General features: G+C 34.3%; 1 protein-coding gene across 2 annotated transcripts in view; it reads right to left on the bottom strand.

Annotated features, from left to right (window-relative positions):
- Positions 1-3,383: 3,383 nt before the first annotated feature.
- The window catches only part of LOC149786614 (uncharacterized), a 109,105-nt gene continuing 87,116 nt past the window's right edge, over positions 3,384-25,372 (bottom strand). Inside the window, exons 19-24 of one of the 2 annotated variants that reach the window (XM_089977123.1) lie at positions 19,280-19,387; positions 16,639-16,898; positions 16,091-16,237; positions 14,269-14,376; positions 11,466-11,553; positions 3,384-8,322 (exon numbers count right to left, since the gene is read on the bottom strand). In XM_089977123.1, the coding sequence (XP_089833249.1) occupies positions 8,182-8,322; positions 11,466-11,553; positions 14,269-14,376; positions 16,091-16,237; positions 16,639-16,898; positions 19,280-19,387 (852 nt within the window). In that variant the 3' untranslated portion in view covers positions 3,384-8,181. Of the gene's footprint in view, positions 8,323-11,465; positions 11,554-14,268; positions 14,377-16,090; positions 16,238-16,638; positions 16,899-19,279; positions 19,388-23,001; positions 24,124-25,372 lie in introns of those variants that run through there. The other variant, XM_089977124.1, reaches the window with a different exon arrangement.

The following is a 25,372-nucleotide window of genomic DNA, read 5'->3' as shown; positions in this document are numbered from 1 at the left end:
TGTTGTTTGTAGCAGGACTTGGCTTATAAGCAAAAATATATGGTAGATCCATTTGTATGCCTGGAGATAGTAAACTCTTGAATTGGAGAATTATGGTCAACTTTTCACAAAGGACTTTAATGCAATACCATATGACCTATATTAAACCTTGAGCTCATGTATTATAATTTTCATTGGCTCATTGTTTGGGCTTTTATGGCACTCTGATAACATTTTAGCATCCTGGACCTTGCACAATAGCCATGAAACCGTTTCTGCACAAAAATGTGTGTTTAAATTTGCACATTTGATCCCCTATAACTTTACTCAGAGATGCAAGAATGACTGTAATTATGATTTTGACTCAATGCTTGTATCTATACACACATGCCAAAATTCAATGATTATTGTGCTCCAACAGTTTTAAGCCTGTGAGGTTTTTTTTAACCAATCAGAAATAATCTTATTATAGTTTTACCAATTAGAAAAAAATATTACTTTGAAAGCCTCTGAATGATTGGATGATTGTGAAAACATGACCTACAGCTCAAGTACAATTTCAGATATCCAGTTCAGAATAAATGGTGCACATCTGACTTAGTAACAGAAAACAGTATACACCCCAATCTGCTGACCCTCTATCAAGAAAGCACTGCTGTTCAATTATAAACTGTTATGGTACAAATTAAACAGTTTCAATGTCAAACTTCTGCCAACTGTGATAGTCAATTGTTCCCATATAGCAGAGGTCACCTCATAAGCTAAAAGTCACCTAAAACATGTGTCAACAATTAATGATTGATCTTAAATATTTTTGGCAGTGATATGTCTGGAAAAAAAAGATTCATCTTGATTCATCCTAAAATCAGGATGAACTTCTATAAGCATTTTCTGAATAAAAATATAACATCCATCTAATGCTGTTGCATGATAAGTACATGTATTGACTATGTCATTTTCAACAGCTCGTTTATAAGAATTTCTAACTTTTAATACAGTTTCATAACCTGTATCAAAAACAGAACAGTACTGCACAATATAGTGGATTCTGGAGAGAAAATACTCCTAAATGCAAATGTCTGCCATATATGCTTATATACATCTTCCTCAATAATTTGCACCTTGAAAACTCATGAACCCTCCTTTAGCATGACTAGTGAATGAAATTTGTATATATTGCTCATTTTATTGTCCATCAGTGCTGAGAAATCTGGTTCACATCATGAAATTTAGAATTTTTAATACTAAGTCATATTGTTTGTTATGTTTTCTATACCAAACAATTCTCAATACATTGTAAATAAGAATATTCAATCACATTTTGATCCATGAAAATGTCAGTAATGCCTTAAAAAAAGTTCTGTCAAGTGAAATTCGTGTTTTTACTTCTATCTTTTAATTCAGTTTCAGTGTATTCATCTTAAATGCTATATGCCTTGTATTCAAATGTGACAGGTGTCAATCTACTGTCAAAGCTATGTACACAAGCATTTCTGAGAATCTAAGTAATGACTGTTTTAATCTCCGATTTCTGGAAGTGTTTGTTTCATTGTTACAACTAGTTAAAAGTTAGAAACATCTTTCTTTATATTATATTGCCAAAGGGAAGCAACTCTTATAAGTTAACATTCCGTTTGCTACCTACAAAGTGGCTACCAGCATATCCAGTTTAAACCAGTCTCTACTTGAGTGACACCCTGATGTTCACATTGCAAGAAAGTGTGGGAGGGATTATTTATAACATGATCAGGTAAGTATTGTAGAAGAAACAACTTACTAAAAAAACAATTTGCTTCCTCCATCAAATACATTACCTGATCACATTACAGTGGAGACTAGGTAAGAGAAGGAAATGCTGTGCATCCTACCTCAATCTGTGTCAGCCAGAAGGAGCAAGATTTTTCTACTGAAAGAAACAACTTCTCCAACTGTCAGATTATCACAGCACAAGACAATTATATACAGGTGCAGGAGATACCTGTGGATACCGCATTTGATCATTGTCCAGCCATCAAAAGTTTCCTAGGAGAATCCAGTGAATGTGGCAAAATTATGACTGGGTCAAGGCTGTGCTTTCATGAATGGGGAATGGTCACTGTCTGTGTAGCTACCACCAATTCATTTCCAAGTTCTCTCCTTGATTATGCCATTTATGCAATGGGAACTAGACAACGCAGAATAGGCAAGTCAGTCAGTCAGCTTCCTCTCAAACTGAGACATTATGTTCAAGACTTGGCTCATGGAACCAATATGTATTTCATGCTGAGAAGGGATAAGGTCAGACTTCTCTAGACTGATTACCCTCCACCCCCCTGAACTGTGAATGATGGAAGTATGACAGTTCAAACTAACTGGATTTTTTTGTAGTGTGTCATTCACGAATGTGAAGGGCATCCTGAACCGGAGTATGACCTGGTTTAACATCATCTTTAAGGTAAAACTTCAACATCGTGATTGAGGCCTTCTCCATCATGTGAACAATTGTTTGATGCGATTGAGAGTAAAAAGCCAAGATTCTCCGTGTTAAGGGTTACATGCCTGGTTTGATCTAACGCTTGAGAAGGACAAGGTTCAACTTCATTGATCATTCACCACACAGAGGAGGAAGTAAGGTTGTTCACGTCATAAACTCAAAATCAAACTTACGGAAATTTTGGTGGGTGTCCTGCAGTAACAATGCCATCACTGTAGTGGATGTCCAGAACTCTGAAAGAAGGCCTATGGGCTTTAAATGGGGCCAAATGAATCAGTATATGGAATTATGCATTGGACTGTCTGGATAGCCGGCTGTTGGGACCTAGCTTAAAGATTCCTGACCACCGTAATCATACATACCCTGTTTGTACAGCTGGACTGGCTGGTCAGCGGTTGGAATGGCATGCCAAAGAAAATATATGCTATGTTGTCTGGCCAGCAGGTGTGACATGGTTATTACAGACAGTCCATCCATATTGTCTCTGTGTTTGCAATATTGGTATGGCCCATCCATCCATACTATATTGGTTAAATTGCATACTCTCACATCTGGCTTGTTTTCTTAATATTTTTGTGCATGGACAGGTAACAGATTGCAAGCCCTCATGTATGAGCATATTTCTTTGTCAACCATGACAATAATTAAAAGTATGAAAATTGCAAAAATATTAATAAATTCGCTGGATTTTACAATATTGTTGTATGTACTATATAAAATGTTTTCACTTACTGTGCCACTGAAAAAGAAATGTAGATTATTCAAGTTATAAATATAAAGAGTTTAACTTGGGTGCCTGGAGAACAATATTAGCAGTAAGGCAGCAAATGAAAAGCAGGTTTAAACAGGATATACCAGTAGCTACCTAGCAGATAGGAAAGGAAAGTGGCCTGTAAGAGTTGCCTCCCTTGTCATTCTCTAATTAATATATATACATAAAGACATTTTCTGTCTTTCCGGGAGGGCTGGATTCAGATGTAGCAAAGAAAGTTCTCCTAATGAAATATGATCAGGTAATGTATTTGCCCAAGAAAGTATCTTATTGGCAATTATTCCAAGGATGAATATAAAACTATTAAACCATTTAACACCACCTTCTTCTAATTGCCAATTTTAAGTCAGGACAGCATCTCCTTCTTAAACTTTCAGAGGTTACTTGTGCCCTCACTTACACTGTTGTCTGTACGTTTGGAACCCAACTTTGCGTAAGTTAACAAGGGGGAGGTGTATAGAGGTCAGATCCAACTACAAACTGCACAAACCCAGCAGATCTAGGTCCATGTAGTTTGTTAAAAGAAATCAGCAGAACAAACAAGATAGACCATGATCTACCAGTGCATTGTAAAATGGCAGATCAGAATCTGTCTGTAGTTGGACCTGACTTATATGCAAGTATATATGGAACATATAAATTGAGAAAATTCATTTTCCAAGAAAATGCAGGTAACAAACTAATCAATAGTAATGTAGTACTCAAGGGAGAAAAAACTCTTTAACATAAATTAAACATGATGCTTCTGAAGCAGTATCCTGGGTATAGTTATACATGTGACTCGAGTGGTCCTTGCTAAAGATACCACATCATTTAAACAGTCAAATAATGAAAACATTCTTAGACAGGGGATTTGGAATCAAAAGGGTTAACATGGTAATTCCCAAAACTCTTCTGATTCATTTGCTAAAGCCAGGTTCTCATTAAAATAATTTCCAGTGAGAGCTAAAGTTGTGTAAAAAAATTTAAAAATTTTGGTAATCACAACTTGTCCCTCTTTACTGTGGACAAAACAGGAAGAATCTTAAGCCAAAAAAGGATATTTTATAAAGTTTAGAAGACATATGGGAATGATACCAAAGTATAAAAATTTTCTATATCAGTAATGTTGGCCGGCTGATTGTTTGGGTTTTTAAGGCACTTCAAACACATTACTTGCTATAACAAGCCAAGGAAATGGAAGTGAAGTGCTTTTCCCCAAGGACACACTGTTGCAGCCAACCCAGACTGACCTGGATGGACAACAAACCCTTAACCTTTGGATTATGAATTCAGCAATCTGTCAACTGAGCTACTTCTGCTGACTCCAACAATAATGGGAAGGCAGTTAAAGGTATTAGTTTCTTATAAAAATTATACCTAAAATGCTTTTTTATGAATAATAATAATAATAACAATAATAATAATAATAATATTTTAATACCTGAGAGACAAAGAAATGAGACCTTTTGTTCATCTCAGAGGGCCCCCAGGAAAGAAAGGAAACTTAATAACCTTCACACATATCAACATCAAATCAACAAGCAAACTACCCACTGACACCTACTTGTTTAGGATGAGTTACTGACAAATGAACACACACGTGGAGGATACAAAAATGCATATACGGATAAAATGATGTGATTATAACTGTAACATTAACCATCATGAATCTTTTTTAAGGCCTGATTCATAAATTCTTCCTCATGCCACACAACAGCTAAACTGTAAAACTACATCTAATACACATTTAGCTGCCAGAGATGTATCTAAAGGGTGAGCTCCCCAATTGCCACCAGAATAAAGGGTAGTAGAAAAAAAGAGGAAAGGAGGAAACAGCCATAATTCAGTATTTACCTAACACTTCAATATGTCTTTCTTCAAGCTCCACTCTGTGAAAGCATCATTGTTATAAAAGTCTTTAAAAGATGTCCCCTATAGTTGTATAAGAATTTATCTATTAACTGTTTCTGAGCTTAATCTGCTCTTTATTTGTGTATGAATATGGATCTGTGCAGAGAACACCCTTTCAGTCTGTTGTCTTAAGAGGAATAAGCATAGAATGGTTGTTATGTAAATTTCAACAGCTCTGAGATAATGTCTCTTGGATATCTCTGGTCCCAATAAATATTTTTTAGTTAACATAAGCTCTGAAACAATTTCACTTTCTAGAATCAGCACTTCACTAGCATGCAACATTTCTTAGCAGTTCCATAATATTATATTAGTGTTTTAATTCCATCAATGTCATAGTCTGCTTGTTCAGACAGAGGCATTTTGATCAAATAAATATCTTTGTTTTCAAATTTCATTTCAAATTCCTATTTATTCAATTTATCTTAACCCTTATTGGGCATACAAAGAAGATCAAGCTGGGCTAAACTGTTTGAGAAAAAGAAAAAAAAATTGCACTCAAATTTTAAAGTGTCTGTATTTTAATTAGGCTTGGCATTCTCCCTTTTCCTAATTTCAAAATATCGCTGAAATAGGGATTGACTAGTATACAATCTGTTATTCACCCAGCATGTACGGAGGACACATCATTTTCAGGTTCAAAATCACCCACTGGAATCTTCATTGATATTTTCTCAGCTACAATAACTAATATGCTTCAAAACTCTCAATATCATCGTCAGTATTACTATCAACAGTCTATTTGCCCAAGAAAAATGAAAACTAGTATGTAAACACACCTCCTTTACACAAAAATGAAACACTGAAATCTGCATGTATGTGGTGTTTACTTTTCATGATTCAGTATTTGCCAATAGAAATAATCTTAAGAGTGATGGAAATCGGCCATTTGGTGTTTTCTAGGTGGCCATGTTTTAAACTTCCTTGATGTAATATTCAAACAATGACAGAATGGTTTTCTAAGCTCCAATGGAATAATCAAATTAAGTTTAACAACCATTCGTGTCAAGCCATAGAAGTCTGAGATGTAAAAAGATGTCATGACAAGCATTGCATGTCTTCTACTAGCAAGCACAATTCATGTTGCAACAAACACTTTAAGATTCCACAGTTAAATGAAAATTATACACTATACAGAGTCTATTATTTTATGCGTGACTTTAAACAAACAAAACAAGTTTTAATGCATCACTGGTCTCCATGTGCATGAATTCAAACTTTGCATGATTTACGCACTTGCACACCCTGGCAGCATCTCTGATTTTGAGTTATCATCTTCCTTCTCAGATCCAGGAATTATATTTCTTTGTTTTATACTTGCATTTAACGTCATGATGAACAAGCAATTCTAAATACCCGTAGGTACTCATACAGGTACATTCACACCCTCAAATGTCTCACTAAGCACGAACAAGAAGCATTATGATATGAAATATTATCCAACAAAGATATCAAAATGAATCTATTAAGTGTTATTACAAACAATGTTTTAAAATTAAAACATCCATATTTCTATTTGGAACTATGTCCCAAAACTCATTAGCACCAAATCTGATCATACAAAAAATACTATATACTCAAGAAATTAATTTTGTAATTACTTTGCCTATAATTACTTTACCTGGAAGGAAGCTAAAGACGTGAGAATTTCAAAATTATCCTTCTTCTGAAAATATGCATAGATTTCATTAACATAAAACTAACAAATCTGACATCTTCCAAATTACCCAACAGACATGTAAGAAGAGACTGAATTCTACTTTAGCTGCACTGGATGGGGAACAGGGAAAACTAGAGCTAATAGTTGGGTGCATCAATAAGGAACTCACTCTCTCAGTGAGGTCTTAAGAACAACTTGAGTTAGAAAACACAAATTTGGGAATGGGCAATCTTGAAATATAACAATCTAAACAATGATGTGGAATGCTGGCATCCAACTCATTAAATGTCTCAGCAATATAAAGGTGTACAATAACTCTGGCTGAAAAGCAATATTCCTAAATCAAGTTAAGCTGCAGAATGCATGGGCAATTATGGACCACAGCTTTTTCAAAAGAAAATTGGGAACACTTGATATTACACTCATTCAAGACCTTATGAAAATAAAGCTGCATGCCAAATATGATTGAAATAAAACCAAGTTTCATAAACTTATGCTGTGGAAACCAAAGCCGGAAGATGAAACCTAGAACAATAACTCCTATAGACGATGTCATGGCATGCTGAAAATGACACTCACTAAAGGTCACATCAATCTTTACCCATGTGCCAAATCTGGATAAAATCCAACACATTCTGCAGAAACCAAAGTCAGGAGGAGATAAATAAGTGGTTATAAAACCTTTCTACAAGAGACTAATCCTGTCTAGAGAACACATAAGTCTATAAGACAGAAAGTCAATAACAAATTGCATAAAACATTTTTCTCAAGCTAAGCCACTTACATGCAGCAACATTTGCCAATATATGAAGTCACTGTTAAGGGTCATTACTCCTTCCAAAATGGAGTTGACAAGACAAACCCTAAAAGACACACCTAGGACTATGAGATAAGGTACACACCTAACTGCATCATATAATGTTGAATGGTTTCAGAACAGCACTGGCTACATGGACAGCCTGTAGTGGAGATTTAATACTGATAAAAAAGCAGGCAAAAACTTCATTAAAACTGAACCTGAAAGACAAAACTTTAAACGCACCTACATGTGACAAGCAATTCACCCAAAATGAAGTTGAGTTGACAAGACTAAATCAAAGGTGAGTCTAGGTACATTCCAGACTGCTTCAGAATATCTTGCATGTTTTTTGTTTTATTGTGGTTACAAGGTTCTCATTAGTCTATGATGTAATAATGACAGAACAAGGGCAATACCTGTATCAAAATTAGATCTAAAAAGACAAAACTTTTCAATAGTACATCTACATGGAATAAGCAAGTCACCAACTAGTAGCATTTAATTATGTGTACAGGTTGCCAATCTATGCTGATTATCAGACGTTTTAATGGGTAGATAGACAGAGGGATAAAAAAGGGGATTATATATGGATTGGTGAAAGCTGTTCAAGAAATGTCACTTTTCATTCTGGTCTTGCTTTTTCGACAGCACTGGAGCGTGATTTCTGCATCATGGTATGACTTGACTGGAATAATACGCTGTCTCTCCTTGGCATCATTTATCAAAGCCCTCCACTCTTCATTTGTCTGCAAGAAATAAGAATATACCTATATCTCCAATGACAAGCACATTCTTGTCAATAATCCCACTCCATGTCTTCTCAAACATTTGACGAAAAATTACAGAAGATATGCTTTTCTATTAACAAGCCTACCACCAATGTGTTTGACACATTTATCATGCTAGTAACTTGAGTTTATCACAAAGGAAATTATGTAATAGTAATTAGCAATTTTTTACATCCATTTAGCAGTAATTAGTAAATTATTTACAGCCACTTAAATGTACAAATAAAAGAAAAATGTTACAATCTTAATTTTCACAAATTTGTTTATAAAATATTCCTGATGCCAATCTGATGCCCTTGTTAGTTTATCTGCAAGAGTAACTCTGCACAATTTTTCCTCCAAATATATATTCCTCCTTTGGAAAATAAGATCATGGTAAATGATTTCAAGCCTTAATATTTTTCAGATTAAAGATGCTACCTCACTAAAGAGACACTGGTCAAATCACAAAAGCTTCTAATAAAAGTATAAAAGACACATGTTTATCAAGCCAACATCTTCAGAAAGTTTTAAATCCATGGTATCTATCTAGCTCCATGTCTCCTGTTTAGTCAATTTCTACTGGATCCAAGAGTCAAGTGTTAGTGTTCCAGGTCTGCATTTAGACACAGTTTTGTGTCTATTGCTACAATCAAAAGAAAACATTAAGACTTCATACCATGATGATATGTAAACTTCTTTGTTTGAGCCACTAATCAGTACTACATAACTTCTTCTCTTCACAAACAATGAAGCAGTTATCAATACTCCACAAATCAATGATTATGTGGTTCCTGCATCAGTTGGTACAGTTACATTTTGAGAAAATTTAATTCAAACAATCTTTATCTTAATCCCTTTAAAATTTTCATTCAGGTTTTGTACATCTCACCATCACAGCCTCCCCCAGAGATGCTGCCTGGAATTTTCTCAACAAGGGTAGGCCACCCAGAACTACCTCTATGAGGGAGGGACAGTGCCGCATGGTGGCTGATGGGTGACATTAGTATATGGTATATGAATACCTAACTTAAGACAAGCATGTAATGACTTTATATCACCTATCTGACAATAAATATATAAGATATCTGCATACCTAATTTAGTCTATTCAGCTGATTAGTATTAGTTTCTGCTTCTTATCACTATACTTCTTGAAAGCCACTAAATATGGGAAATTGTCTATATGACCCCCTTTTAGCTAAATAGTCATCAGTTTGTTCACTGTTTCTGATGTTAACCTGTTGCTCAGAGTTGTATGAATTCTGTTTTGTGAACTCAATTCCCTCTCACCATCTGCTGTTTGTAATGGGAGAACCACTGCAATTTTGCCCAATTAAAAAAAATAAGGGAACTGGTCTTCATGATATTCAAACATAATTTTTTTCTCAACTCAATCATGTTGTCCCTAGGATATTTCTACTTTAGGATCATATTTTTAATTCAGTCACTTCTGCTGCACCATCAATGACAGTTTTAATGGTTACAGGTTTTCAGGTCCTCTACAAAATGTTATTCGAGAGTATCCATTTCAGTTAGGCCGTAACTGGCAGCTGCTTCTTGAAATAGCATACTGTTTAGCCCCAAAGCAGCAAAACTTGGGGTTAGTGTTGAAGGTTCCACTCAAAATTTTCTTTTTATCTGAGCAACAATCTCATCATAAAGGTCTTTCATGGCCCGATTAATTTCTTTGCATGCTTCCTTCTTGTCCTTTTTGCTTTCACTTTTCTTTTTGTTCCAAGCATAACATCCTTTATAGAATGACACTGACCTGCAGAGTCCATCCTAAGTTCATTTAAAACAGTGTGATAATGGCTTTTCCTTTCATAAGCTCACTGGGTAGCAGTTGTTGTTGTTTTTGTTGTTGTTGCAGGGTTTAACGCCATTTTTCAGCACACGATATGCTATACACGGCGATCAGTATTAATGGTGGAGGAAGAACCTGGGAAAACTAAGGAAAGAACCACCGACCCATGAGAAGCTACTGGCAAGCTTTCTCACATACCCACATTAGCCAAATCCGAGACTCAAACCCATGCAGACAGAGGTGAGATGGCAGTGATCCGTAATGGAGAGCGCTTTTGACCACTTGGCCACTGGGTAGCAGCAGAGAATTCATCCAAAACAGATTTCAATGCAGATACACCCAGCTGCTGCTGGTGAAATGTCAAAAGGACAGATGCTAAAGATGGTATAATGCTCCTCACAAAATAAGGCATGGCAACAAACTTATGGTGTGTGAGATTCTCATACATATATGCATGTATTTTGCTGTACTTTTTGTTTTTCAAAGTAGCAAACCAGAGGCAACCATGAATGGTAAAATGTAAATGATTAGACAAGACAGCATTGAAGAAAACAAAATCAGGTGTTTGCCCTCAAATCAAAATTCAAAATCAGGACGCAATATAGGCCATTCAAACTGATGGATGAATGAAAGCAAATTGCTTCTCCCAATCATGCCTATATTATTTTATCATATTTAATTTTCTTGGATGGTGAAAATTTATGAGTTATTTCCTTTTCTTTTTTATCTCATTTTCTGTTCATTATGATGCTGAGATTCACTAGTGTGGTTGGATAAGAAGAGTCACCATGTGAGTCAATAGCTGTGGTAATGGAGGACAAAAATGGGAAATCAAGCTGGAAATCAGATACTGCTAAGAAACAAAACAGACAGAAATGAAAATGTAACTTTTCCCTCATAGGTTTCTATAAGTTGCATGACAAGCTATCATTGTTGTGTGAAATCTGCAATCCTAAGGCCTGGCAACATCTCAGGTCTCTTGGATAGAATAAAATACAATATTCATCTTCCACAGATACCATGTGGACAAGCTAGCCATCAAGTTGAGTCAATTTCCAGCCAGCAATCAAAGAAAAGATAGTCACAGACAGGTGGGTGCATCACAATATTACCAACAATAAAGTGTGGTAACAAATACAGAAAAAGGGATCTGCTTTAAAAAATTCCATCTGAGCTAGAAGGTGCGCTACAAGGCAACCATTAAAACTCTGATGTTTTGATAAGGATGGACATATTTCAACACAAATTTTTGGATCAAAGTTATTTTTAATATAAAGAAAGTATGTCAAACAACATGGGCAACACAAAATGCCTACCTGAAGTGATTCTACATGCCCAACAATGTAGCAAGCATACTTGGCTCTAGTCAGGGCCACATTCATTCTCTGTCTACTGCCCACAAATCTGAAAAATTCAAAAAAGTAGGATACAGAAAATCTCACTCTGCATACTGACTAATTTATATGAAAAATATTCATTTTATGTAGTTTAGTTTTTACAAAATGCATATTTCGAGAACCATAAAACAAAATATGCAATTTTCTGAATTTCTAGTCTAAAGAATATGCATGAACTATCCACATGTTGACAAATTTAGCTTTGTGGTAAAACAGTGCAAATATATTCATGTTTATTATGAATATAGGAATTATATCTGTAAAATGACTTTGAAGAAGAAAATAATCTTCACATAAACAGACTTTATATTTTAAGTTTCCAAGTAAAAAATAAAAATAAATTCACAGTTCAAACTGCTGAAACAGAAAATTTGGATAGGCTCCAGCAACATAATCTTTCAAATGACCATTTAAACCTGGAATATAAAAGCAAACAATAATCTTCACATCCATCAACTGGTTCAAACATAAACTTTGACAACTTTCACAATATATCAAAAAATTACCTCTAAAATGGATATTCTTGAAAAATTAACATGACAGGTTCATTTTCATTTAATAAACAATTTTTAATGGACTAAAAGTAAAACATTGTTTTACTTCATTCAAAATTAACTAGATACATGTTCAAAAAAGCAAGAATGAGCTTTAACTCTCATTTTTTTGTACGATCATGCATTCAAATGTCCATGAGACCCTACACTTAAAAAAAATAAAGTTACTGAAGCCTGGACTTAAGTCACAGTGGCCAACTTTCAAGTTGTGGTTCTTTACTCACCAAGACACATTTTCTGACACAAAGTCGCTGCATCTGTGGAAAATATTGCTGGACAAACTGACCTTAACAAAAGCCCTCATAAAAGTTACTTACAACTGAAATTTAGGTTGAAGTGACCCACTTTTGGCAAGAATTACTGTGGTCACCATGATGTTTTTGCACACAAAGGTGTAACACACTGGGGCAAGCAATGGCGAGAATCTGACCTAACTGCAAGGTGTAAACAAAGTCACTGAAGCAATGAATTTAGGTCACAGTGAGTTACTTTTGGTAAGATGGTGTTGTACTCACAAAAACACATCCACATACCAAGTTATGCAACTTCAGGGTTAACAATCCCCAAGAAACTGACCTAAATGCAGAACTGAAGCAAAAGTCTCTAAAACACAACAGTGATATACATGTGACAAGATGTTGTACTCTCCAAGACACATATAAACTTAATCACACTAGGGCAATATTACAAAAGAAACTGACCAAAATACAAAATATAATGATGGATGGGATGAAAAAGATGGATAGATGGAGAACTGGATTGACAGACAGAGACAACAATAACACTTCCACACATTTTGGTGTTTACATAATATTTGCTGGATTAATAATATATCAAACACAATCTAATGAATACTATCTTATCGTACAAAATGTTTCAAAAATATATTTTTCAAAATTTGTTTTAAACCTACCACTATGGAGAGTCTATATCAGGTTATCACAGCTGGAACTGTAAGAAGTACAACTAAATCGATAAAATCTACTTATTGGTATGCATATTTAATTTGTATTTTTTGTTGTGTTTGGTTTTTCTCCATGACTGTATGTTCTGTATAATTGTGGCTTGGACCTGACCTTGTCCAGAATCAAGTTCATTGTGTACCTGACCAGTAACTTTTATTTTGTAAACAAATAATACAAAGTTAATATTTCTCTATGAGTGTGGATTAAATATTATGATCATTATCAATAGAGGTAAACATGTTCGTTTAGGTTTGAGTCCAGGTCATTGGAATTCCCCATAAAAAAACTGGTCTACCTGATGTTTACCACATTCTTTGTTACAATTTTACAAAAAGATTTTATCTTGATGTCTTGGAATTTTCTAGAATTGAACTTGTGACCCTTACCCTGGTTAAATTTTAATGTCTTAGGTTTTATATTATCTTTTATATTTGAGAAATTACTCATTCTTGTATTTAACATCTGTGGCTGAATCAGTCTTATTGATGTGTTCAATATTTCATTTAGAAGGCATTATTTATTCACATTGTTATTCACTGGAAATTCAAAGTGCTCATCTATAATTCTTGGACTGGAACATTAATTTAGGATTATAGTGATTTCAGAGAACATTTTTGGATTATATTATTGTGATACATCAAAAGACTGTTAGCACATCATCAAAATTCAGGTCATTGGTACATTACCACTTTCAAGACTACTGGCACATCACCCCATTCAATATTGGAACGTACATTGAATATTACTGAAATTCAGTTGGAACTTTGTACATTTGGACTTGAGACTTTTATGACTATTTGGAATTTAATTCAAAGTTCTTTTAAAAGTTTCACTTTGTATTCAAGGGAATTAATTCTTTGTTGTATTTTACAAAACTTGTTGATTTTCTCTCTTTTCCGTTACTTAGTTTAAGACCTTAGACTAGTAACACTACAAGGACTATGAACTGATAAGATTCATTGCTAATACAAAATTAACCAGTGTCCCTACAATATTTTTAATCTAAAAATAGATGACACTAGAATTGCGTTTCTGGAGGAGAGCTCCAGTGCGGTGTCATAAATGCAAAATATAACCAGTTATACCAGTAGATGACATAAAGACAGCAGACAAATAGACATACAGCTGGTCAGACATGAGTAAAACTTGATATGATTCCACATTTATGGCTGCGCAAAAGAGGTTACAATAGAAAATGCCTACCCAATGGTCCCTGTAGGGTTTTTAGCTCGAACACAGGACATAATGATGACACATTTTTCTCTTCCCTGGAACCCATCTACTGTTCCAACCTCAACATCTCTAATATTGCTGTCGAGTCAGAATAAACATTATTATATAAAGATTAATGTATTTGTATTGCAACCAGAAAAGGTCCTCTAATTAAATTTATGATAATACAACTTCCATGGAAATATAATAGCTGAGGTCAGTAAACATAATTTTATACAACAATGATACAATAAAAAGAATAAATATGAATAAAATAAATAACTGACATTTCTTAAATGGAAAAACAGTATAGGTTCAGAGACAATCCAGTTGTTAATTTCCTCATAATTTGTTATGTTCAAACTCTGTCATGTGAAATGAAATTGAAGTGTGGACAGATAAATGGACACAACAACCGACAAACTGGACAATCCATCACTGACTGGTAAGTGCATGCAACATGCCACAGTGCCAATTTATTCTCTAAAATGCACTCTTTTGATTATCTGTCAGGTAAGCATGTGGGATCACATATTTTTGTGCAAAATGGGTTATATAATGTTTTGGTGAAAACAGTGTCTAGCACTCTGATTAAGAAGCATACAGAAAAATGATCATATATATATATATATATATATATATATATATATATATATATATATATATATATATATATATATATATATATATATATATATATATATATATATATATATATGTATGTATGTATGTATATGTGTGTGTGTGTGTGTGTGTGTGTGCATATGTGACATACCAAGGAAAATGTAAGTTTATTTAATTATTCTTCAGTGCAAATAATGCAGAAGGTTTGGGTCATGGTATTTGCTTTAGAATAAAGGTTATCCAGCAAAATACATTTTTCTCTGAGCCACAATGACCCTGACCTTTGACTTTTGGGCACTCAAACCAACAGGCTTATTTCAATCAACATGTCTATTCCATGCCTAAAGTGCAAGCCCTCCATAACTCTGGTCATGACATGTGGTCCAAGAACTAAAGCTATTGTGCAAAAAAAAAAAAAAATTCTTCTTGAAGTGTGTGTCTTGGACCCTATTATCTCAATATGACTAGGATTCTTTCTTACTTACCCAACAAGCAATAATGGTGAAGATATCTTGTTGAGAACTGAAATTTTTGGACAGAAACCATTTTCTTCTGTCAGTCACAGTGATATTGACCTTTGACCATTTGAAACAAAATCAATAGACTTCTTCCTCGTCCCAAGCCAATCACAATGTCAGGCAATTAAATCACAATGTCAGGCAATTATGAACAATGTGAGTTGTCATTCAGAAACAAATTTGGTAACAATGGGATAGGTGGACATCATAATATAATATGATCCAACACATGGCAGACAAATAAAAACAAGTCAGGAAAGATGCTGAAATAAGAAAGCTATATGCAACCCAACATGCATGGAAATAGTACCTGAATTTATCTATGGTTGGGATACACTACATAACCATTTTGTCACAGATGTTTCAGTTCTGCAAAATGTAATCACGATGTGCATGTGTCTAGTGGTTGATTACTTAATGGCTTCTATCTAACCTTTCCATTTTGCCTTGGTATTGGTGAATCTAAAAGTCTAATATGATCCAGTGATACAAGCTGAACATTCAACCATTTAAAAATATAATTTACAATGTGGTACTAAATAACCCACAGACTGGAAGACAAACTGAAACTTAAATATATTTCTTTTTGTGACGTTAAGTATCTGACACAAACAGTGTGTCTACTTTAAAGGAGAGAACAGCTAGGTGAGAATCTCTTTAGAAATTGTTACCTTCTCCCAAGGAGATTTTGGAGCAGCTTCTTCTGATTCTGATATGGAGCGATGATTCCTATGTCACATGGCCGCATTTTCTGAGTCTGCAAGACAAACTTGCACAGCTCCACTGTGAACTCTGCCTCAATTAGATTACTCAGAGACCTAAAGTAGGAAAAATCAGAGTCCAAATGTTCTGCAGTTTTCAAACAGTTCCAGGCAGCCCCTTTCACAAAAAGAAACTTGCAATATCATTATTCAAGTACAGAAAGCTGCAGTGATAAAATATTGATTCTTACAAGAATACAACAAAATCTTATCAAATTATTACATCAAACTATCACACATTTTAGCACAAAAACTTTGTATTACTTCAATAAATTGGTGAAATTATTGTAAATTCTGGAAGGCACATCTCGATTATGTTATATATGAATTTGTATTATAACTCTGCTATAAGCTTTTACTGCACATGTCAACTTCTATAACATTCAAATCCCTTAAAGAAACTTATCTCATAACCAATCAGATTCTGATAATTTATCAGAGGTTTACTTCCTGCTTACCCACTTTGAGACTGCAACTCATGCCCATCAGAAACATCAAACAACAAGTAAGGCTCCAAATCAAGCCGTTGACTCCTATTGCGAACAGATGGGTCTGTCTGTATCTTCTTCTCATAGATGTAGGAGTTAGGAAAGCTGCAGATTTCCAGATCCATCCTGTATTGGGTGTTCAGCATCATCACTGGGTTGCTGGGGGTGTACTTAAAGTGGTTGTAGAAGCGTTCAAACAGTGACTGCCCAAACTTATTTTCTGCTGCAACCTGGACATCAAGAAAAGTACTTAACAATTGGTACACTGTACTGATAACATAACCTAAAAAAAATCAAAAGTTATTTAGCAAAAAGATTTCCCCTATCTCTACCATGTTATTATGTATATCATGTATATATTACTCCTTCACATGGTGCATGTGTATATATTCAGGTCTTCTGTTTCCTGGTTTCAAAGTTATGTTTTAGAGTAAGGCACCTGAAACTGAATCAGTTTAGAAATACCATAGTACACCTTTACCATCATGCATCAGACAAGAGTGATACGGAAAAAGTACAGATGAATCAATTGTTGATTAATTTCATAACTAGTTCCTGGAATGTCAGGTTTTGTTACTTTACTAATTACTGGCTATTTTTGCCACCAATATATGTCAAGAACACAAAGCTAACAGTAAAGAAGTACAATATTGTTTAGCTCAAACTGGCATTATTGACAAGGTTTTGAAATGATTTTGCACCGTGAGTGATCATTTTTTATTATTATTATTATAAATAACATTAATAAAAGTTTCATCACACCGATTCACAAAACATGCACATGATATTCAAATGCCTTTCTGACTTTACATGTAATCATAACTCACATCTGATTAAGCCCCCTCCCATAAGGCCACTTTCCTGCTGCTGAAGGGGTTACCATATAAAGGGGGGAGGCCAATTGTATGTGCATCTTCAGTGATGATTATAATGTGTAACAAGTTTGAGTTATGCATCATAAACTGCAGAACTAGCTTTATTCACATGGTTCATCCATACACCAAATTCAGGACCCAGAATTAAAGGGAAATTACTCAAACAACCAGAATGCAATCACAGATTATATGGCTCATTTTTACCATGCTTTTAGTCAATTCCAGCAATGACTGTAAACATTAAGCATCATGCAGCATAATAAAAGTTAAGATTTAAAATCCACTTAGAATGTTAGCCTCTACTGTAAGTAAAGCTATTGGGGTTTCACAATTTGTAAAGAAATATATATTTTTAGAACTTAATTTTTAAGGAGTACTATATTGCCATTATTGTGCTGATGCTGTTAGAACACACACACACAGAGGGCAGCAAGTCCTATAGGTATTAGGAAAATGATGACTACAACAGCATTTACCAAGTTTAATATCAATCAATTCGGAATATATGATGATTTAAGCCAGTGTTCACAAGATTCTGTCATACTGAGAATTCAGCTACAAATTTAAAGATAAATAAGTCTTATAACAATTTTCAATATGCACATCTTTAGGTGATGACCATAATATTTACCAAGTTTTATGGAAATTCTTCAGAACCTTGCAGAACTAGTTGCACTATGAGATTATGTCATACACCCACTAGGCCACATAACAAAAGAGAGCAATAATTTTAACAGTTGTGGGGGAAAAGTTTATCTGGGGATAAGCACATCTTCAGATGATGACCATAATATTAACAAAGTTTCATGGAGATCTATACATGTATCTTCCATAAGCCTTCTGTATACAGGGCTTTTAGAAAAGTGTCCTTTCTGGAAAGATTGCCCTTATTATGATCATTTATTATAAGGTACCATTTAAGGCAAGTTTCATTCTATATTGTAGGACTATACCACTACATTGGAAACTTTTGAAAATTCCTACTCAAAAGAGTCACCCATTTATAAGTGTCCTTGTTTGAAAGTATGGCCTCTTCACAATGAATGCAAAATCAAAGTTTTGATGAGCACAGGACTACTGGTTTTGCGGTGTTTAAATAACACTGAAAAAATTGTTCTCGTGAGAAAGATTGCTTCAATGACTTTTTCTTTAAATCCCAAAACTGCAAATATCAATGGTGAAAATCAATATATTATGAATAATGATGTCTTAGAGGCTTGATGTAAAAATACATTAAACAGGATAAAAAGGATGAACAAAACTTTCAAGATACTGAAAACCAAAATCAATATCCCATCAAGTACAGTAACCTAAATTAATTTCTTTATTTCTTAACAATGAATTAAAAAAGTAAAATATTTAAACAATTACCTTTGATCAGCATTTTGTATTGAACTGCTATACCGAAGATGTTGAACCACAACAAGACAAATCATTACCTCAAAGGATTAGAATGAGTTATCTCCTCTATTATATCATGACAGACTATTCAAGGTCAAAAGGCCAGAAACACTATACAAAGAAACTGCTCCATTATTTAAAGCACAAATTACACTTAGTAACAAAGAGCAGGCATCATGACAAAGGCTCTGAATTCATAAAATCCCTCCAAGTCAAAACTCAAAAGCCAGCTTGAATGAAGTGCTGCCAAAACAATGGTCACAACTGTCGAAGTGGAGTCACACTAATATTGCTGACAGGAATAAAATCGTACAGATACTATAATTGTGCCATACCTGTGAGACAACTGTGGGAGGCAACTGTTCTGGATCACCCACCAGTACTAATTTACTCGATCCATACTGGAGAGGGATCAGGCAGTCAAGCTCTGTTGCCTGAGTAGCCTGGAAAATTAAGAACATATCAAAATTAACAAGTGTATAAACTGTAGAGAATATTCCATTCTTGTCTGCAAAAATAGCAGTAGTCAGATCTTTCAGTAAGCATGTGCTTATAACCTGGCCATAGCAAGTTTACTCACAATGAAATGATGCCACAGGTAAGAGTCACTTTCGACACCTCCCAAATCCCAAACAGACTACTGCAAACTCCATGAAATGGTTCCCTCCCCCACCAGCTTGGCACCTTAGGTAGTCACCCATATCAACTGCTTCTTATGACAGATATGCTTACAGAATACCCCATCCCCAAATGATATCAAGATTAAATATGGTTTTAAGAAAGGGGGAGACAACTTCAATGGGACTAATCTTAAAAGCTGAATTCAATGTGACATACACTCTCATCATGATGCATAAAGAAAATGAAAATTTTTCTTTCAGATATAAGGAAATATTTTAATAGTAGAAACAGCGTGCATCACAAATGCAATCATTTCTTACATCTGCAAAAAAAACCAGATTTTTTTAGTTATAAATCGTGAAAGTAAAAATTCTATTTGAACAGATTTAATTCTATTCTGTGGTATTGCTATTAACACTATATTACTACAATGACAAAAGAAGTTAAACATTTTCCAGTAATTTAGGACAGTGAATTGTTATAAATTTTGCTCCCACATCTGCATATTTTATCAAAGTTAAGACTATTTTCTTATGAAAATTAAAAGATTTTTTTTTTTAACAACACATTTCTTGCATGGATTGATACAGCGAACATTGCTCGGAAGGAGGTACTGTAGAACTGTCACAGAGCACTCATATCTGATTGATTTTGTTGCACTATGCCTTCAAACAAAATGTTTGAATTATTGTGAGTTTACCTACACGGATTTTGTTCTTCGATCTTGAATTCTATTTCCATAAGTGTGTGTGTGATTTGGACTTTTAACGTAGCTTTTAGAAAATTTCAGTCATATCACTAACATTTCTGCAGTCTGGCAGTTTATAGTGATGTCTAGCACTGGGGCATCATGCCACAGACACGTAGCATCATGTCCCACCCAGTTATATTATCCTGACACCAGGCCGACAAGCCCTAACACTAACCTCTTAATGCTGAGCGACAAGCAAGGCAGCTGTTAGTACTATTTTCAAAAGCCTTTGGAATGACTCGGCCAAGGATCGAACCCACAACATTCCGCATCCGAGGCAGACATTCTAACCACTAGGCCACTGGAGCAGTCCATAACTGATATGCAGCTTATACAAATTTACAGTTTTTACATATTTAAAGATCTGTTCATCCCGACTGATAGAGTGGAAGCCTGAGAAGAGTAGAATAAACTAAATAAGTCTAAATCTGGAAATATAAGTTAGAATAATATTCATATGGGTGATATATTTCCTAAATATGAAAAGAAAGTAGTTCCAAAAGTGATATCACACCAATGCAATTTCAGTGGTGTCATCATTTTGGTGACATCAAATTTCTCCCACTGATATATTTCATTATTTGAATATGAAAAATATAAAAATGCATACCAGATTTCATGAAAATATCAGAAATTTCTGGCAAAATTAACAAAACAAGAATGCACCGAGTGGACAGAGTTTATAAACAAATGGACATAACTCTTAAAATGCTAATAGCCTCAGCACTGCTGAGTAAATTCTACTTAAATCTTCCTATCAGTAGTTAATGAAGGCAAAACAGCATCCTGCTAGTTTCTTGACACCAAAGTATGAGATGATAACATTAATGTGTGTGTGTGTGTGTGTGTGTGTGTGTGTGTGTGTGTGTGTGTGTGTGTCTGTGTGTGTGTGCATTTTGGATTTTTAACACAACTTTAAAGAGTTTTCTACCATATTGCTATGATGTTTGCAGTGTGATAGTTTATAGTTAAGTCTAGCATTGGTGTTAGGATAATGTGACTGGGTGGGACATGATGCTACATGTCTGTGGTATAATCAGACCTGCCAACCATGACGAGTCTGTCTCTGTAAGGCAGTTGATCTTTTCTGTAAGACTGACCAGCTTTCAGTAAGGTATAACAAAATATCAATAACTGCTATTGTAAAGCTGGAAAACATAATTAAAACCTTGATTCATTGAAAAATAAACATTATGTTCAGCAGAAAAGTTTGTAGAGTATGCGTAGACCTTATTTACCACTAGTACAGTTGCACAAACTCTAGTTCCAAACCCTAAGGTGCTCATTGGCTTGTTGCTATCTCTCAACTTGACATAATTCTTGGAAATTCTTTTCCATTTTACATGACGACGGCAATCATATCTCCACAAGACATACTCAAATTGGCATGTGATACCCAATAAACCTAATTGTGTCCCTACCAGCTTTTATTTACAAGAATCTGAATATCCCTTTTTATTTTTCCTGTGTTGATTATTAACACTTTTCTAGCAGCCTATTTTCCCTTTCGTCTTAAATATGCTTCGCTTTATGGACCCCATTTTTAAAAATTCAATGATCAACAGTCTGATCATGCAGACACTTCGCATGAACAAATAGGTGCAGTTTAAAGCATCTGGAGTGCTGCTGTAAAGTTAGTCTGGTTCCCTGACTAATTTCACTAATTCTAAGATGAAACCCAGATCCCTCCACCAAAACACAGATGAACCAATTGTCTGGATCTTTTGGCAACGATTATTTTTCCATAGTTTTTGCTAGTATGCCCTTGCAGAAGTCCATATTTTAAGCATAATTTTCATAAGACTTATGGCAAAATCATTAAGAGTCTGCAGATCTGCATTATACATCAGTGTTAGACATCACTGTAAACTGCCACACTGCAGACATCACAGCGATATGACTGAATAATTGTTAAAGCTACATTATATATCTAAATCCCACACATACAAGTGAACTACAACTGACGAAAATAATAAAAGATCACACTGGCTAGCCCCACAAGAGGTACAAGTGAACAAAAAGAATAATCTGAGTATCAAAATGTAATCTACATATTACATATCATAAAAAATGTACATTTATGTTTTTTTACCAACCAGAATCTACACTGGTTAATCATGTCACAACTGGGAAAATTCCATGTTGCTTAGTATTAGAATTGAAACACAAAGCCTATTTATACAGTTTATACACAGCACAAACTTGATCTAATCCACAGATGTCATTGTGACAGATCATTAGGTCCACCACACATGCAATGACAATAGTGATGTGACATCCTAAATCTAAATACTGTATTAAATCAATTTGTGTATTCTTTTTAATTTCTGAAATATTCTTGATTTCTGCTTTTATTATTCAACATATTTAAAATTTCGTAAAGTTCCACTAACGTTTTGTGCAGTCATTTCACTTCAAGAGTCACTTGGATAAAGCCCTTTTCACCTGACATGACTCAATCACTATTTCTTCATTAATATAATTAGTCTTGGAGTCAGGTTTTCAGTGCTTTTTGACGAAATTAATCACATACATGTGCTGTAAACATAACATTAGGAATGTACATACACAATGTTTGTACTCTTTCAAACATGAAAGTGCTATATAGCAGCCATCTTTTCTATATTTTTCCCACATGTTGCAGGGTCTGGGGATAATACGGCTTTAAAAATAATGAGACAAGCACAGCATTTTATTGCTTTATTTCACTTTATTTTGAAAAATGTACCTAAAAGCACAACCAATTTTAAATGCAAAACTTTGTGAGAAAGTAGGGATAAAATAGAGTACTTTTTAAATGCAAAACATTTTTTTAGAAAGTAGGGATAAAAAAAGAGTACTTTTTAAAAAAGAATCTCTATTAGGGACAATTTTTCTACTGGCTGAAATTTATTTCCAGGAATTCAAGGTATGACCATTAATACTCTTTAACTGGTGAGTGTTGAAATCATCTCTGATGTTTTTTTTATAGCAATTTCAAGATTCCTAAATAAGCAGCTGAGGCATCCATAATGCTTGGGGCATTGGTACCATTTTCATTAAGGAGCAACTAGATATCAATAGAAGTCTTTTGGTGTAAATAACATGTCAATATGATCATTAATTCAGATGGGGTAGCAATAGGTAGTTTTGAAGCGGAGGGGGTAAAATTAATTTTAATTTACTACTGCACTGCTTTCTTTTTCTGTTCTATTCTCCAGCCCATACTAATTATTCATTCCTCCAATTTGTATTGGATGATCAGAATCGAGAGGAATATGATCCCAGTCTGACTCATTAGTCACAGCCAATATAAAGAATATCAACCTCTTTCAGCTTGGACACAGAGTACAGGACATCAGGGTAGCATGGGAGAATGGAATCTTTGCAATAGTGGTAGGTAAGTATTATATAATTAAAATTAGTTTCACCTCATCACCACCGCTACCATCACCTACATTTTAGATGCAGTAAAATACATTATCTGCTACGATTGCATTGCTGAATTGACCTGTTTTAAGGGAGGTTGATGACCTCAACAAATCTGTAATAAAAAGGACTGATGCTCTAAGAGGCAAAAAGAATTTCCATTCCTTCCTTTTAACGGTTAAGTGTTGAAACCATCTCATATTCCTCAGCAATAACAAGATTGCCAAACTGCTGTGGTTAACATATAAGCATCCATTCAGAAGGAGTAGTGATAACAAGATTTTCAAGATGGACAATGTGTCAAGTCAAACTGGATGTCAGAGCAGAACTACTTTAATTTAGGACCAAACAGGCATCATATTAAGACTTCTGGTGAAAACCCCGTGTCAATATGGCTTTCTGTAAAAGGAAAAAGAGCAAAATCAAGATTTTCAAAATGGATGTAATGGTGACCATATTGGATATCAGATCAGCACCATTTTCATTTAGGACCAACTAGACATTATAAGACGTCTTTAGTAAAAACTCCTTTTTGACCATCCATTCAAGACAGTATGAAATTTGTGTAAATTATAGAGAAAAAACACCTTAACTTGTCTTACCTTCATAAACTTGAACAAAACATGCTCTTACATGCTAGCTATCTCTGAAGTCCAGCTTTATCCTCTTACATGCCTACCTTTCTATTTCACCCGAACGTATCAAGGTAAAATAGAAGCCTCCCAACAAATTATAAGCAAGCCAGCATATTTTCAAACACATGATGACATAAAATTGAAGACAAGACAAATTTATCCTAGGACCATTTTTTTTAAAAAGTAGGAAAGAATGAGAGTGTGACATAATTAAGAAAAAACAGAGAAAATATGAAAAACTAGGGGTTTGAAAGACTGAGTAATTTACCCAAAGACGAACAGAAATATATAATTAGGTGTATATATCAAAAGGATCATAAAAAAATTGAATGGTTTGCAGGTATGCAATATTAAGTAACAAGACCATAACTCATTATCTTCTGTTCCTGATATTACTCACCTGGCTTATAGATCTTAACAATCAACGTTTTCACTACAAATGGCTACTCTAGTATTGTAAGAAGTCAAAAGTATTATAATCAAAGTTATACAAAAATTTTATAAGTTTATTTTCAGAATGAGGTTCCCACAGCTTTATATGAAATGAATTAAAATCGACTGTTATTTAATTTTTTAATGCTATGAGTTTTGTTATGCTTGGTAATTGCAACTGAAATTGGTTCAGAAGAAAAATATACAAAAGTATTTTTTTAAATTAAAATTTATGAGTAATGGCAATATATCATATGCCAAAATACAAAACAACATAAATGACAAATCTTTTGCACTGAATATTTAGGAAATTTAAAATGTGGCAAAATATTCAGCAAAAATACTATGCAAATCAACTGGTACACTAAGATGTGGTTCTTAAAAGAAATATGTTTCTTAATGGAGCAAAATCACTAGCCACAAACAATGAAATACTTGCAAATAAATATTACTGAATGTGCAAAGATCCTGAGTTACAATACTGCAGTCTGATCTGCCTTCAACAAAATATTTTCTCTAACAAGATTACATTTTCTTTTGTTATAAATGACAAAATATTCATGATAACCTATAAGCATTAT

The sequence above is a fragment of the Sinohyriopsis cumingii genome, chromosome 12, assembly GCF_028554795.1.
Source record: "Sinohyriopsis cumingii isolate HCF-2022 chromosome 12, ASM2855479v2, whole genome shotgun sequence".
Taxonomy (NCBI): Eukaryota; Metazoa; Mollusca; class Bivalvia; order Unionida; family Unionidae; genus Sinohyriopsis; species Sinohyriopsis cumingii.
This window is presented reverse-complemented; position numbering and strand designations above follow the sequence as displayed.